Source organism: Euleptes europaea, chromosome 1 (assembly GCF_029931775.1).
Source record: "Euleptes europaea isolate rEulEur1 chromosome 1, rEulEur1.hap1, whole genome shotgun sequence".
NCBI classification, from domain to species: Eukaryota; Metazoa; Chordata; class Lepidosauria; order Squamata; family Sphaerodactylidae; genus Euleptes; species Euleptes europaea.
Window position 1 is genome coordinate 29,471,894 of NC_079312.1, and position 16,662 is coordinate 29,488,555.

The following is a 16,662-nucleotide window of genomic DNA, read 5'->3' on the forward strand; positions in this document are numbered from 1 at the left end:
ACATAGAGACATGCAAAGCAAATAGTTCAGCCATTCATGTATTGGGATACAATGGCTTTAATATATTACTGTATATTTGCAGTTTTGATTGTTGTATCCATTGGGTCCTCAGTACCTCTATTTTTTCTACAATCTTGTTACTTGGCACGAGGCCAAAACGTAGTCTGAGTGGATCTATGTAGAATAGTGCATGTGCCAGTGTGGTGTTAGTTAGAACCTTTGGCTTGGATCTGGGAGACCCAGGTTCAAATCCCCAGCCTGTCGTGCCGGGTGACCTTGGAACAGTCGTTCCCTTTTGGCCCACTGTCCCTCACAGGGTTGCCATGAGGATAAAATGGGGAAAGGAGAACTGCGCATGTTATCCTGAGCTCGGACAGGATTAAAATGCTCTGGATAAACACATGATGAAATAGCCGGGTCGCAGGTAGAATTTGATATCCTCTCGCAGTGTTAATGCAAAGCCGGTGAATGTAGATTGAGGGACTGCAGAGTGGATTTGACTTATGAGTCACGGTGATCCTCTTCCCCGCACAAGACAATAAACACCCATTTTTTGTCACATGATTCAGCGCCATAGGTCCTTGTGGGGCCTTCACACGCGATCCCTTTCAAAGGAGTTACGCTGCCAGCTCTGATAACTGCTCCCGTTCTCTCTTGAAGGTATATACACGTGAACGTCGAACACAATCTCTAAATGTTCCCCTCTACTTCCCAGGGGCTCCTGTAATTTCATGTTACCCACATTTCCCATCCCCAAATCTCAAGGTGAAAGGCAGGCTCAAAGCTATCCATTGATGCCACAAGGTTTTGGTCCAATCCATCCATCTTGAATTTTATGTTTTCCGGTAAGTTTTTGTGAAACACTGTATCAAACTTTTTGGGGGGTACTAAAATACAGATATATATTACAGCTACTGTATTCCTCTCTCCACCAATCTTGCCATTTTCATCGACTGCGGTCCCATCTTGTGCACCTCCCCTCCCCTCCCCTCATTACAGGATCATCTAGATCTGGTGGCTCACTGTATTCTGAGGAGCCCTGTTGGCTTGTGGAATTGCAGGGGTAACTCTGCACCTTCATGCCAAGCTCTCAAATCCTCTATCACTGTGTTTTGGACTTTGCTAGAATGACTGACTTGAAGGGAGGGTCCGAGACCTGTGAATAGGAAGTTGGGGCTGTGTGCCTGGGACGGAAAAGGTGTCTGCCGCCCCCGCCGGCAAAGAATCCCTTTCTGTTGGGAGTCCGAGATGAGATTTACAGCCAAACCTTCTGCGTTGTTCACTCAGCCTTGCTAAGTCCAATGAAAACTACTCCCGAGTAGGTGTGTTTAGAACTGCAGCTTTAATGAGTGGACTGAACTCTTGACATATGCCTGTCTGTCTCCTCATAACTTGACTCTGGATTTTGAGAAGGAGGGAGGTTCACTCCCCACAGAGGTTTTTCAGTGAACCAGCCAATTCCCTTGGCACTTTTCGGTTGCGCAGCACATGTGGCTGGTTCTAGTAGAGCTGAGCCTAGGGGTCATAACATCTGCACTGTTCGCTTCACTGGCAACGGCTTCTGTTTGGCAAACGTAGCGCTTCTGTTTGGCAAATGTTGTAGCATGGCCACACTACAGCCCCCATAGTATTCAAGGCCTCCCACATGCTCTGAGCGCTCTTTTCGATAGCATCATCTTCCCAGAAGCCGTACTGCCCCGACAGACTTTTTTGGGCCCAGTATCTTTATGTTCTTTTATGACTTACAGATTCATTCTCTACGCCCAGAACTTCATGTCACTCTCTCAGGTAGGGTAGCCAACCTCCAGGTAGTGGCTGGAGCTCTCCCACTATTACAACTGATCTCCAGGCGACAGAGATCAGTTCCCCTGGAGAAAAGGGCTGCTTTGGCATTATACCCCGTTAAAGTCCCTCCCCTCCCCAAACCCCGCCCTCCTCAGGCTCCACCCCCAAAACCTCCAGGTGTTTCCTAACCCAGAGCTGGCAACCCTACCCTCAGGACAAGCCCTCTGATACACCTGTCCTTCCCTCACCAGGTGTGGTGAGCGGCCTCAGGCAACAGATTTTCGGGATACCATTAGAAGCGAATTATGTAGCTTACTATTTGATTGTTACCATAATGCAAGGTACCACTTGGATTTTCAGTCTCAGGCCTCCATCTGGGACCTTTTCCCCATTGCCTCTTACCCTTTCTCCTGTGTTACTGCCTCTCTCCCCCCACTCCCACCCCGGGCTATGTCTCTCTGTGAAGCAGATTCTCTCTGCTTCACGGGGCTTGGCTTTGCGACAAAAGGGGCCCTGATGGCGGTTGCCAACGCTGCTATTGCTTGCTTCGTGGTGATATTGGCTTAGCTGCTGTCTGTCGAGAGCTGAGAGAAATGCAGGGGCGCCCGACACAATCCGAAGTGTGAAGTGTCGCCCGGGTGGGCCTATTTTGGCACAAGGCGAGGTTTGCCCTCACCTTATTTCGGGGGACCCCTCTCGAGCAGGGTTGGAGACCTAGCTTTGGCCTGAAGCCTAGTTCAAATTACAAAAGGGGGGATGCGCTGATGATAGGCAGAGATGCTACGTTGGGTGGACAAAAATGGTTGCATTTACAGAGCCCGGCCCTCTTGCGAGGGTTGGGCGAGACACTGTCTAGAGAGGGCACCGCTGTCCAAAATGCCCCCAGGCGATAAATGTCCTAGTTCGTGGTCACCGAGAGCATGGGGAATATGAATGGGGATGCGTTTCTGGGAGGTTTCGGTCCTCACTGAAATGTGCACGTCGTCATACTTGATCTGGCGCACAGTATATCGAGGAGGCAAATGCCTGCAGAAGGAGCAAGGCCGGACTCAGGCCTGCACCCTCTTCCCCGGCTGATTTCTGTCCCTAGCAGCGGAGGGGGAACCCTCATCTGCAAATCCTCATGCTACCTGGAACTGCAGTGTCGCTTTCACACAAGGAGCTGAAGCACTACACATTTGGCAGGAAACAGTGTTTTGGTACCAGCCTCAGAACTGAACCATGCCCAAGGCCTGGGAGAGCGTTGATACTCTGAAGCAGGCAAGGAAGCGTGAGGGCTTCCTTCCTCTGCTTGCGGGCTCTCTCTCTGCGCACGGGGCCCTGGACTGAAGGTTACATTCAGCGGTAGAGGAGTCACCCTCCGGGTTGAGACTGTGTAATGCCCCCATGGTAAGCGTAGAGAAGCTAGTTAACCACCAATCCCCCCCCCCGCCCGCCTGAGTCCCCTTTTCCGCACGTGTCAAGGTGTGGCCGCCTCGCCTGGGCAGACTGAGTGGAGAATGAAAAGTTCTGGTGGCCGCGATCCCCACAGGGAAAGGAGATCTGGGCTCACCGTACCCTGTTCAGAGATGATTCGATTTACACACAAAAGTATCAAATGGGCCAGTCTCGGGTGCTGCGCGGGCCGCAGTTTGGGGATGGGAGTGGGCTAAGTTGCTGAAAGGTTAGAAGTGGGGAAAGAGGAGGCCAGAAGGCGGGGCCCCGGCTCAGTCTGTCGCAGCCCTGGCATCTTGGCGCCAGGTCTTGAGAAGAAGGGCACGGGGCGGGGGTCATCGTGGCAGCTTTTCCCGGAAAGGGTCGACTCCCTTGGGATGAATGTTAAAAATTCCAGGGACGTCATTCCTTTAAACACAAAATTGCAGTTGTGTGTTTCTTTTCCCCCCGAAAGCAGCAAGTTCGAGATGGGTTGGGGGTATCTGTGTTGAGCTTCCCTCCATCGGCAACCAGTCAGCGGAAGGGCGGGGGCCGAAGCTGGCAGATCATGAGGGCCGGACGTGGCACGCAGGTGAGGTTGGCAGATTCTCTGAGGATTTTGAGTCGGATGTTTTGTTTTTTCCCCCAGCTGGCAGCAGCAAAAGGAAGGGGGGGGCGTGGGATGAGGGAGGAGGAGGAGAAGAGAGAGTCCGATCCAGATACCGATGGGAGGGGGGGCTCCTGCCTCTTCTACATTATATCCTCTGTGGAGAAAATGCACAGTGTCAGCAATATGCACTCCAGGCCAGATTTCGCAACCGTCAGCTGTGAGCAGTGCGGCATGTACTCATGCACACACACACACACAAAAAGAACAAGGCCAGCTCGCATCCTGCATCAGTGTTGACTGATATCATAAGAACATAAAGGCCCTGCTGCATCAGACCAAGGCCCATCAAGTCCAGCTGTCTGTTCACACAGTGGCCAACCAGGTGCCTCTAGGAAGCCACTAACAAGACGACTGCGGCAGCACCATCCTGCCTGTGTTCCACAGCACCCAATATAATAGGCATGCTCCTCTGATACTCCTCTGATGCTCCTTCCTTCCGCCCCAAAAGCCTCCCGCCGGTGGCAAAGAGGGACCTGGCAACCCTAAGCTTAGCACATTGTCAAACTTGAGTTGCGGTCCTATGCATCTTAGCGGGAAGAATATCCCATTGACCTCACTCGGACTTTTTTGCTGTTGGCCCTAAACTTGTCTACTCGCTAGAAAGGACGCTTTGATTAACAGGGTTCCCAGGTCACTCTTCGCCACTGGTGGGAGGTTTCTGGAGCAGAGCCTGAGGGGGGCGGGGTTTGGGGAGGGGAGGGACTTCAATGCCATAGAATCCAATTGTCAAAGCAGCCATTTTCTCCAGGGGAACTAATCTCTATCGGCTGGAGATCAGATGTAATAGCAGGAGATCTCCAGCTAATACCTGGAGGTTAACAACAAAGACAAGCACTGATGGCACACAGTGTATGTAATGAAAATACGATAATTCCATATGGATTAAACTCTGCTTCTGATCTGAATTGTTTTTTGTAACAATAGCATAACGTAGCATTAATAAATTTCCAATTACACATGGTGGCTTTTTACCACACATTGGCATAATAGTAGTGCACTCTTCTGCTTTGTATAATTAATGGTTTTTGTTCTTGTTATTATAAGATGTATTATAAGATGTTTCTTTAAGACTGTCTTCTGTAACCATTCGTAACCGCACCTGTTGCCAATTACTATGCTTAAAATAGGGGCAGCTTCATTCTGTTGTAAGATCGCTAGAAGCCATCCCTTGATCTGTATGCTACATGCTTTTCAGCGTTGGTATGTAAAATTCCTTCTTTTTCCTTCTTTATATTGGAATATTGTATACATATTGAATCCCCTTGTATTTGCATTGTATTATAGAGATAGGCGCCATCTCTCGCTGTTTCTTACTTCCCCGATGGACAAAGCCATGGCAAAATGGGTCTTACCGGTCTCCCATCTCGGGATAAAGTAATTCCTAACATCTTATGCGGCTTATATTGATGAACTGTACACTGTGAACGCAAGCACACAGTTGGAGTGTTTGACACGACGAAAATCCATTCAAGGTTTTCCATCTTTCATCTGGAGAGCTGACTTGACTGCAGCCGCTTCGCCAACTGAGCATTATATGTCTCTGTAAATATTACAGCTCGTCGGGTTCAGTTTATTTCTTGTAATTGTTTTGAAAAGGGAAATTTTCATTACATACACTGTGTGCCATCAGTGCTTGTCTTTGTTGTTAAATACCTGGAGGTTGGCAACCCTAGTCCTGAGGCAAAGTGGTGCCGGAGAAGGGGAAGAAGAATGCTTGCAGGAGACAAGAGGCTTTGCGCATGCAGGTACTTGCTTGAATCTGTAGCCATTTCTGTCTGTGCATGAGTGAACCTAGTCTACTGATCAGCTTGGAAGAAGCCCAAGAGCACGAGATTTCTTGCATGTAGCTTAGCTGCACTGACCTGGAAGAATCTCGCATTCCTTTGTCTCTTTGGGGAAAGGCCTATCATAAGGCATTCTGGATACCCCCAACCAGAATGTTTCCTACGTGTATAGGGTTGCCAACCTCCAGGTGGTGGCTGGAGATCTCCTGCTATTACAATTGATCTCCAGATGACCTAGATCAGTTTCCCTGGAGAAAATGGCTGCTTTGGAGGGTGGGTTCTATGGCATTATACCCTAAACCCCACCCTCCTCAGGCTCCACCCCCAAAATCTCCAGGTATTTTCCAGCCTGTAGCTGGCAACTCTATGCATGTCAGGCCATGTTCCTTGAATGGAGAGTTGAAAAGACTGGAATATCTGGGATGGGAGTGTCTCATCAACACTAGCGGAAAAGTAAGAGTATCTGACCTTGTGCTGGAATTCATATAAATGCATTTTTAAACCTTTTTGCTCCTGGGAAGGAGCCAATCTTTTCAGACAGCTTAATGGCTGTGAAGAGAGGCTGAGTGTTCTTGGGTCTGTGTTGACCTCTAATTTTGGCCTGTTTGCGCTTGGATTTGTCTCCTGTCAGCGCCAGCTCAGAGTCTGGCAGTCTGGAGTTTTCTGGCAGTCCATTCCTCAGGTTTCCTTTCTGCGGAAGGCCATGCGTCTTCTAGCCAGTATAAGGCCATGAATGGAACCAGGTAGTTCATCCCCACCCTGGCTGTGCACCTAACATAATTGCCACCCTGCCTTGCTGCTTTTTCCCGGCCTCTGCCTATTCCACTTTGCCAGTGGTATGATCTCCATTTTTCACCTCCTCTTCCTCTAAGACAGGTCATACCAATGGGGGCTGTGCTCAGCCAAGCATAGGGTTGCCATGTCCCTCTTTTCCACCAGTGGGAGCTTTTGGGGGCGGAGTCTGAGGAGGGTGGGGTTTGGGGAGGGGAGGGACTTCAATGCCATAGAGTCCAATCGCCAAAACAGCCATTTTCTCCAGGGGAACTGATTTCTATCAGCTGGAGATCAGTTGTAATAGCAGGAGATCTCTAGCTAGTACCTGGAAGAAAACAGTGCAGGCAACTGTATCAAAAACATATATTCATGAAAGAGTGCAAGACATAAACAAACCAGTGCTATTACAAGAATCTCTAACAAGGAAATACAAAATATATACAAGGCTATTCACAATGTGACAGCAATAATAGGTAAAGCACAATAGCTATCTCCAACGAGATTAAGAAAGTCCAATGTCAGTGATTTCAAAGATCAACGTCTGCTGGAATGCCTCTTGCTGCTCCAAAAAGGTGACAGAGGAAACGCTATCCCGGATATTTGTAGCGCTTTCACCATATGTTTGGCTTCATCAGCCTAGAATGTTAATATAAATTCATATAAATTGCAATACCGACTTATCGTACAAGCTTCAGGGTAAGTCTATAGCTAGTCATTCTTACCTCAACGATAGAGGTTAAAGCCCACCAGTATATATTCCTTGTTTGTTTATGTCTTGCACTCTTTCATGAATATATGTTTTTGATACAGTTGCCTGCACTGTTTTCTTCCTGCCACTATTAAGTAACTGATTTTAGTATTTCTTTGGTTAGTACCTGGAGGTTGGCAACCCTAACCACACATGTTCTGGCAGTCCTTGCAAAATTGGAGCCCTGCACAAATCTCTCTCACACACACCCGTCACCCAACTCTGCATGGAGGTTTGCTGGGTGACCTTGGGCAAGTTAGTCTGTTTCAGTCTGATCAACCTCATAGGTAGGGTTGCCAGGTTCCTCTTTGCCAGTGGGAGTTTTTTTGGCTGGAGTCTGAGGAGGGTGGGGTTTGGGGAGGGGAGGGACTTCAATGCCATAGAGTCCAATTGCCAAAGTGGCCATTTTCTCCAGGTGAACTCATCTCTATCGGTTGGAGATCAGCTGTAATAGCAGGAGATCTCCAGATACTACCTGGAGGTTAGCAACCCTACTCACAGGGTTGTTGCGGGGGGGGGATAAAAATGGAGGAAGATAGAACAATGTGGTAAACCCCATTGGGAAGAAAAGCAGGGTATAAATGTTGGAGTGAGCGACTCAGCATGCCTGGACATTGGGGGGTGCTGCATCACTCTAAGTGTGTATAAGTGTTATCTCCTTTAATGGGATGTCTCTCTCTTTGTCTTAACCTGGGAGCTGCCCTCTGACCCCTCCTCGCTCTGTTTTCTTTGTTCTTCCCACTCCCCACATGGCTTTTCATGGAGTCATGCCCAGCATTGTGCAGTGGTTAAGAATGGTGGTTTGGAGCGGTGGACTCTGATTTGGAGAACCGGGTTTGATTCCCCACTCCTTCACATGAGCGGCGGAGGCTAATCTAGTGAACCGGCTTAGGTTCCCCACTCCTACACATAAAGCCAGCTGGGTGACCTTGGGCTAGTCACAGCTCTCGTAGAGCTCTCTCAGTCCCATCTACCTCACAGGGTGTCTGTTATGGGGAGGGGGGAGGGAAGGTGATTGTAAGCCGGTTTGATTCTCCCTTAAGTGGTAGAGAAAGTCGGCATATAAAAAACCAATTCTTCTTCAGGCCTCTCCTGTAGAAGCAATGTCTCATACTTCTATACACATGACGCTGGATCAGCTGGCCGCTTGTGATAGGGAAAGTACTCTTTAGAGTAGGCTTCTCTCTCTGCCTTTTGACTGCAACCTGAATGTAAAACAGAATCTACTTGAATAAATGTGAGTTTTACTTTGTGCAATATATTTCTTGGGAGATTTATTTACTGCACTCAATATCACACTTCTATGACTGGGCAAATTCTCCTATATTAACCAAGTATCCCAATAATAAATACATTTAAAAAGGCAAGCCTTGGTTTGGCAGTTGTACTCCTTTGCCTGCCACATGTGCTCTGCTGCAAAGCATCTCAGCATCTCTCTTTGAATTCTCTGTGCTAGACTCTTAAGAGGCACTTAAGTAGGGTTAAACCACGCATACACCCCTGTAATGTAGCAGTTAGGATTACGCAGACAGCAAATTTAAGGGGAGAATCAGGCCGTAGCTCTCTGGCTATGGGGTTCTGAGGCAGGGAACCTTGGCCAAAGAGGACGAAGGTAGGGTTGCCAGCCTCTAGGTACTAGCTGGAGATCTGCTATTATAACTGATCTCCAGCCAATAGAAATCAGTTCACCTGGAGAAAATGGCTGCTTTGGCAATTGGACTCTATGGCATTGAAGTCCTTCTGCTCCCTAAACCCTGCCCTCTTCAGGCTCTGCCCCAAATATCTCTGGGTATTTCCCAACCTGGAGCTGGCAACCCTAACGTAGGGGTTCAAAGACTTATCTTTTGTGTGTGGGAAGACAAACGGGGAATTCAGAGATGTGTGGATGTAGAAACAGAAGACTTTGGAGAGCCATGGCTTGGGAGGAGATAATGTGGTAGGTTTGTCCCCCCCCCCCAAAAAAAAACCAACCTTGGACTAGCTGTGATTATTGGCACTCTTTGGGCGAAAACGCATCATTGCTTTAGCCTCCTTTATTCCCTGTTTCAGCCAGGATTCAGCCAGGATCGAACGCACGTTTGGCGAAAACGCATGTGTTCGATCCTGGCTGGATCCTGGCTGAAACGGAATAAAGGAGGCTAAAGCAACGATGCGTTTTCGCCCTTTGAGAACGGAATCTTTGGAAGGGACTGGAAACTGCAGCCATGTAGGACCAGGCCTTGAGAGCCTCAGATGAGCAGTGTTTGGCAGAGCATGTGTAACCAAGGGCCGGCGCCAGGGATTCTGGCTTCTCAGAACCCCATTTTCCCCAGACAAAGAGGAAGGACAGACAAGGGTAAGACAACCTGAGACAAGTCTGTGCAGAAACATTGGGAAGGACTAGACAAAAAAAGAGTCACGCAGGCTTGCATCCACCTGAACATTTCCACAAACAGAAGGACTTCAGCCCATGGCATGTGAGGTTCTTACCTCATCCTTCCCACTGTGAACCAAAATGTCATCCTGGAACACTGCTCTAGGGGGGACAGCTTTAGGCACAGCTTTTCGGGCGGCATTTTGGGCTACCGGGGGGAGTTGAGAGGTGAGAAATTCATCTCCCGCAGACAAAAGCCATGCAGTTTGTGGAAACACTCCAAGCCACAGTCTCCTCTTTGCACAAGACACATGTGAACATAAATGGAACTAGACTAGGCCCGGACTAACAGAGGCCACACCAACACAAAGAACTTACCGCGGTGCCAACAAAATCTGCTGAAAATATAAAAAGAGAAAGTTAGGGTTGAGATCTGGCTTTCAGAGATTCTGTAGCTTTTTGAGGGAGGGGGCTATAAATGCAATTTCCCACTCGAAAGTTTCACTGGGTATTCGAAATGCGGCACTTCTCACTGGCTCTTGATGTTGACTGTGACCCAAATGGCAGTAAGACCCCTGTGCTCTGGGGAGGGGATGTGGCTCAGCTTGTAGAGAATCTGCTTGGCATGCAGAAGGTCCCAAGTTCAATCCCCGGCATCTCCAGTTAAAGGGACTAGGCAAGTGGGTGATGTGAAAGACCTCTACCTGAGACCCTGGAGAGCCGCTGCTGGTCTGAGTAGACAGTACTGATCTTGATGGACCAAGGGTCTGATTCAGTAGAAGGCAGCTTCATGTGTTCATGTGTGTGAAACTAGTGGTTTTTATTAAGTTCTTTGAAGAGTGTGCACTCTTCCTCTCCAGCACTTGAATCATGGGAACAAATGGGAGTTCAGGTCTTTCTTCCCCTATCCCAACTGCTGAGCATGGGATCGCTCACTTCCCAGGTTGAGCTGGAAGTTGGAAATCAAGTTTTTTGTATTTATGACCACCGAGGAAGGCCTATTCAGGCTGAAACGCATATGGTCCAGTATTGGTCTTTTATACTGTACATCAACTGTGTATGAGATGTTTGTAACTGCTGTTTTTATATGTAGCCTGCATTCTATCCCAATAGCGTACATCTTGTAATAAAAACAATTATTTTATTATAGTTTATAGTTTCCAGCTCAACCTGTGAAGCTCTCTGAACTTATCTAGTTGAGTTTCTCTCCCCATTCCCCCCCTTTCCCATTTTTCTATTACTTCCCAACCAGCCTCAGTAGCTGTGTTTTTCACAGCAGCTTGATGAGCAGGAATTAACAAGCGAGGCGTTGAGCAACATGGAGATGGCCACAACCATTTGCTTATTTTTGCCAATCTGTTAAAAGAAAAGTTGCCCCCTCCTCAGTTACCTGTCGTGCTGCTGTATTGCAAAAACGGATTCACAGGAATGCCTCCAAAAGCTAGAGAGTTTAGGAACACTTTCCCGGTCCGAGCAAGGTTTTTGCTTTCATTGGCTATCAGGTAGCAGTGGGCCAGCAGTCTGAGCCAGCGTGGTGCAGTGGTTAAGAGCGGTGGTTTGGAGCGGTGGACTCTGATCTGGAGAACAGGGTTTGATTCCCCCACTCCTCCACATGAGCAGCAGAGGCTAATCTAGTTAACTGGATTGGTTTCCCCACTCTCACACACAAAGCCAGCTGGGTGACCTTGAGCAAGTTACAGCTCTCTCAGCCCCACCTACCTCACAAGGTGTCTGTTGTGGGGAGGGGAAGGGAAGGTGACTGTAAGCTGGTTTGATTCTTCCTTAAGTGATAGAGAAAGCTGGCATATAAAAACCAACTCTTCTTCTATTTCTGATTCCCCCCTCCCCCTGGGGTGTTTGTTCTCACCCATGGACTCTAGGGTGCTTGCTGCACATTCCTTGGGTTCAGCACAGGCTGGCCCAGAAATCTCTGTTTCTTTCCCAAGTATCAAGAAAGGAGCCCTGACCTGGATAGCCCAAGTTAGCCTGGTCTGGTCAGATCTTGTCTGCTAAGCAGGGTCAGCCCTGGCCAGTATTTGGATGGGTGACCACTAGGGTTGCCAACCTCCAGGTTGTGGCTGGAGATCTCCTGCTATTACATCTGACCTCCAGGCAATAGAGATCAGTTCACCTGGAGAAAATGGCCGCTTTGGAAGGTGGACTCTATGGCATTATACTCCACTGAAGTCCATCCCCTCCTCAAACCCCGCCCTCTTCAGGCTCCACCCCCAAAATCTCCAGGTATTTCCCAACCTGGAACTAGCAACCCTAGTGACCACCAAGGAATACCTGGGTTGCTACGCAGAGGCAGGCAGTGGCAAACCACCCCTGGATGGCTCTTGCCTTGAAAACCCACATGAACGCATGAAGCTGCCTTATCCTGAATCACACCCTTGGTCCATCAAAGTCAGTATTGTCTACTCAGACCGGCAACAGCTCTCCAGGGTCTCAGGCAGAGGTCTTTCACATCACCTACTTCCCTTTAACTGGAGATGCCGGGGATTGAACCTGGCACCTTCTGCTTTCCAAGCAGATGCTCTGCCAATGAGCCACGGCCCCACCAGGGTTCGCCATAAATCAGCTGCGACTTGACGGCAGAAAAAAACTCAACAAAAGGGATTCGCTTGTCTCTCGGTTTCCTCCCAGAATCGCTTTCTGCTGCTCCAGCATTCTGGTTCCTGCTGGCAAGGCTGCCTTCTTCTTAATTTAAACAGATGGCCCAAACTCAGAGGCCAGGAGATTTATTCTGATTAATTACATTTCCAATTAGGCACCTTAGGCTTCCCTGGCTTCCATCCAAGACCAGGACCAGCACAGGCAAAGTCTGAACTCCCCCCCACACACACAGGACACACGACAATTCTGTAAGTGCCGCTCTGCCCCCATCGTGGCTAAAAGAGTCTGATGTAAAGAGCAAAAGGAGGGTACAGATAGGGATGCCAGCCTCCAGGTGGGACCTGGGGATCCCCTGGAATTACAGCTCACCTCCAGACTACAGAGATCAGTTTCCCTGGAGAAAATGGATGCTTTAGAATAGAATCATAGAGTTGGAAGGGGCTATACAGGGAGGGTTGCCAGGTCCCTCTTCGCCACCGGCAGGAGGTTTTTTGGGCGGAGCCTGAGGAGGGCAGGGTTTGAAGGGGAGGGACTTCAATGCCATAGAGTCCAATTGCCAAAGCGGCCATTTTCTCCAGGTGATCTCTATTGGCTGGAGATTAGTTGTAATAGCAGGCGATCTCCAGCTAGTACCTGGAGGTTGGCAACACTACACACAGGCCATCTAGTCCAACCCCCTGCTTAATGCAGGACCAGCCTAGAGCATCCCTGACAAGTGCTTGTCCAGCCTCTGCTTGAAGACTGCCAGTGAGGGGGAGCTCACCCTTTGGAGGGTGGACTCTTTGGCATTGTACTCCACTGAGGTCCCTGTCCTCCCCAGGCTCCATCCCCAAATCTCCAGGAGTTTCCCAACCTGGATCTGACCACTCAACTCCTTCCATCCATTGCTGGTGGCTAGGGTGGGACCTGGCAACTCTACGTGCAGGCACTCACTTAGGGCTGCCAGGTCCCCCCTCTCCACCAGCGGGAGGTTTTTGGGCCGGGGCTGGGGCGGCGATTCCGCGATGCAATGCAATTACATCACGTCCGGGGGTAAACCCAGAAGTGATGTAATTGCGTGTCACGCGGCTGCACATGCGGGCGTCACTCCAAGGAGCCTGGTGGATTGGTGGGTAATTGCCCACCAGTCCCAGCAACCTGGCAACCCTACACTCACCTCCCCCCAAACTGGGGTCACAGCAGATATCAGAAGCTGGCTGAGGGCCTGATGGCAGGGAGATAAACCCTTGGAGGAGGGGAGGCCTTTATTATTGATAAATTGGACCCTCCCCCCCAGCCACTCCTTTATGTATGACTGAGGCAGATTAGTGTTTCAGTATGTGGGCCTACTGCCTTTGCATGCATTTTGAGCCAAAGCCCAAGGGTCCGTTAGGGTTGCCAACCTCCAGGTACTAGCTGGAGATCTGCTATTACAACTGATCTCTGGCCAGTAGAGATCAGTTCCCCTGGAGAAAATGGCTTCTTTGGCAATTGGACTCTATGGCACTGAAGTCCGCCCTTCTCCAAATCCCGCCCTCCTCAGGCTCCGCCCCAAAAACATCCCACTAGTGGTGAAGAGGGACCTGGCAACCCTAGCAATATATAGGGTTGCTAGCCTCCAGGTGGTGGCTGTAGATCTCCCGCTATTACAAGTGATCTCCAGGTGACAGAGATCAGTTCCCTGGAGAAAATGGCCACTTTGGAAGGTGAACTCTATGGCATTATACCCCACCAAAGTCCCTTCTCCTCCCCAATCCCCGCCTTCCTCAGGCTTCACCTCCAAAATCCCCAGGTATTTCCCAACCCAGAGCTGGCAACCCAAGCAATAGATCCTAGGACTTTGGCAATAAGAGGGCAGGATTTGGGAGGGGCTTCAATGCCATAGAGGCTAAATGCCAAAGTGGCCATTTTCTCAAGGTGAACTGAATTGGAAGACAAGTTCGTTCCAAGTCTTCAGTTCTGCCAAGGTCCAGCCACTCCCCTGCTCTTAGCTCTGGGGCTTGTGAAGTCATGATCCAAGGAGTGTGCCTTTGCCTGAATCACTGCCTCTGGCTGCCACCCATCTGGAATTAGAGCGAATCCAGGTATGCACAACTTGTAAGCAGGCCCGTGCTCCAGCTTTCTCTCCTTTTTTTTGTCAAGTAAGTACTGGTTTTATCGTGATTGGAGCAAGCACTGTACAGTGTACGATCTCTTCCTACTCGGCTCTTCACTTTTTTTGAAGACCTACGCTTGACCTGCGGTTTGCAAGACAGGGATGCACATGGATCCACACCCGTGACCGGAGCATAAAAGGGCTGTGCGTGATCTGCCCTGAGTCGTTATCGACTGTTGGCACATTTCTGCAGGGCAGTGCCAAAGAAGCTGCCAGAGGGGTATGGGATCTGATGGGTACAGAGCTCCACTCCCTGCCCCTACATCCCCCTGGCAGGACAAGATTGGGCACAGTGTCACTATGGTTGGGCACGCTGCCCACGCACACAGCTGTACTGTGCTCCATTTTATCCTTTTGGGGGGGATCACACAACAGCTGCTTAGTGAGTTAGGAACGAATTTATAGCAGAGCCCACCATATGGTGGAACGCAAGTTGTGCCAAATTCCTATAAATTGGATATAGGAAGATTTTAACTGTAGCATCGGCATTCGAGTGAGTGTTGACAAGTCTTCCCCTGCCTGTGTTTCTTCCCCCACTTCCCCTTCTCCCCAGCCATTTTTCTTGCTCTAGTCCCCCTGATCATTTTGGTTGCTCTTTTCTTTACCTTCTCAAGCTCAGAGAGATTGAGAAGGTGCAGAAAAGAGCAACCAAAATGATCAGGGGGGCTACAGCAACTGCCCTATGAGGAGCAGTTAAAACGCTTAGGGCTGTTTAGCTTGGAAAGAAGGCGGTTAAGGGGAAACATGATAGAGTTCTATAAAATTATGCATGGTAAGGAGAGAGTCGACAGGGAGAAGCTTTTCTCCCTCTCTCGTAATACTAGAATGTGGGGTCATCTGCTGAAGCTGGAGTGTGAGAGATTCAAAACGGATAAAAGGAAGTATTTCTTTACACAACGCATAGTTAAATTGTGGAACTCCCTGCCCCAGGAGAATCAATTTGAATAAATGTAAGTTTTACTTTTTTGCAATTTACTTCTTGGGACGATTGATTTTACTGCACTCGATATCACGCTTCCTTGACTGGGCAAACTCTGCTATATTAACTATATATAAACCCATAATCCTTGACGGCGGATGAGAGAAGAGGATTGGCCACTGGCACTTGCCGGAGGCTGTACCTGTGCTGCTTCTCCCGGCCACTGGGGCACTTCAGTTGCTATCCCCCAGGAACGGCCACTAGAAATCTTGGTCTCAACCTGTGATGCCCTATGAGCTATAGGGTAGCCATGTCCCTCTTTGCCACTAGTGGGAGGTTTTTGGACTGGAGCCTGAGGAAGGTGGGGTTTGGGAAGGGGAGGGACTTCAATGCCATAAAATCCAATGGCCAAAGCGGCCATTTTCTCCAGGTGAACTGATCTCTATCAGCTGGAGATCAGCTGTAATAGCAGGAGATCTCCAGCTTTTACCTGGGGGTTGGCAACCACCATGAGCTGCTTCAGGGCTCAAGGAACAAGAGGAGTGGGAGCCGAAGGCTAGATCATCTGGAAGGGGGGGGGCGAAGGGGAGGCACTCACCTTTGTTCTCTGTTTTCAGCTCCTCGAGAAGCAGGTCATTCTGCCGGTTGCCCAGGACAAAGGCCAGGAAGGAGAGGATGAGGGCGTTCAAGATGCCGATGATGGCCAGGATGTAAGCCCAGCGCACAGAGCAGTCACCCAGCGAGTACTTCCCCGTCTTCTCCCCACACATGTCCCTGACCTTCTCTGAATCCCAGCCATCTGGGAATATCATGCAGCCCAGCACCAGGCAGAGAGCTGGAGGAGACAAAGAAAAGTGGGGAGGGGTAAGGCAGAAGTGGCAATTAGCAATGTGGGCTGGCTCACCAGCGGTGCTGCCTTGCAGGCTGGGAAGAGTTCAGGGGGTCCGTGAGGCCGATAAAGGGTTTAGCAGAGCTGAAAGAACACACATGAACACATGAAGCTGCCTTCTACTGAGTCAGACCCTTGTTCCATCAAAGTCAGTATTGTCTACTCAGACCGGCAGTGGTTTTCCAGGGTCTCAGGTAGCGGTCTTTCACATCACCTTTTTGCCTAGTCCCTTTAACTGGAGATGCCGGGGATTGAACCTGGGACCTTCTGCGTGCCAAGCAGATGATCTACCAATGAGCCATGGCCCCTCCCCAAGAAACCCAAGAAGATTCAGGCTGCTGTCTCATGACTTACACTACCCCCGGCTGTTTAATGAGAGACACATTGGTCAATAGGAAAACCCCAAAGTCTGGGGTTGTATTTAAGGAGACGTTAAGAACAGCCCCCTACACTCTATGCATTTAGCACAAGGGTGTCAAAGATAACGCCCGCAGGCCAGATCTGGCCCTTTGAGTGCTGTTATCCTGCCCGCAAACCAAGGCAGCCACCCCACCCCCCACCCTGCTCTCAATCTGGG

The 16,662-nt window shown here is 49.5% G+C and overlaps 1 protein-coding gene across 2 annotated transcripts in view; it reads right to left on the reverse strand.

Annotated features, from left to right (window-relative positions):
• Nucleotides 1–3,899: 3,899 nt before the first annotated feature.
• LHFPL4 (LHFPL tetraspan subfamily member 4) overlaps nt 3,900–16,662 on the reverse strand; it is a 73,751-nt gene continuing 60,988 nt past the window's right edge. Inside the window, exons 2-4 of one of the 2 annotated variants that reach the window (XM_056862045.1) lie at nt 15,795–16,031; nt 9,906–9,922; nt 3,900–3,962 (exon numbers count right to left, since the gene is read on the reverse strand). In XM_056862045.1, coding sequence (XP_056718023.1) covers nt 3,954–3,962; nt 9,906–9,922; nt 15,795–16,031 — 263 coding nt within the window. In that variant the 3' untranslated portion in view covers nt 3,900–3,953. The remainder of the gene's footprint in view (nt 3,963–9,905; nt 9,923–15,794; nt 16,032–16,662) is intronic. The other variant, XM_056862052.1, reaches the window with a different exon arrangement.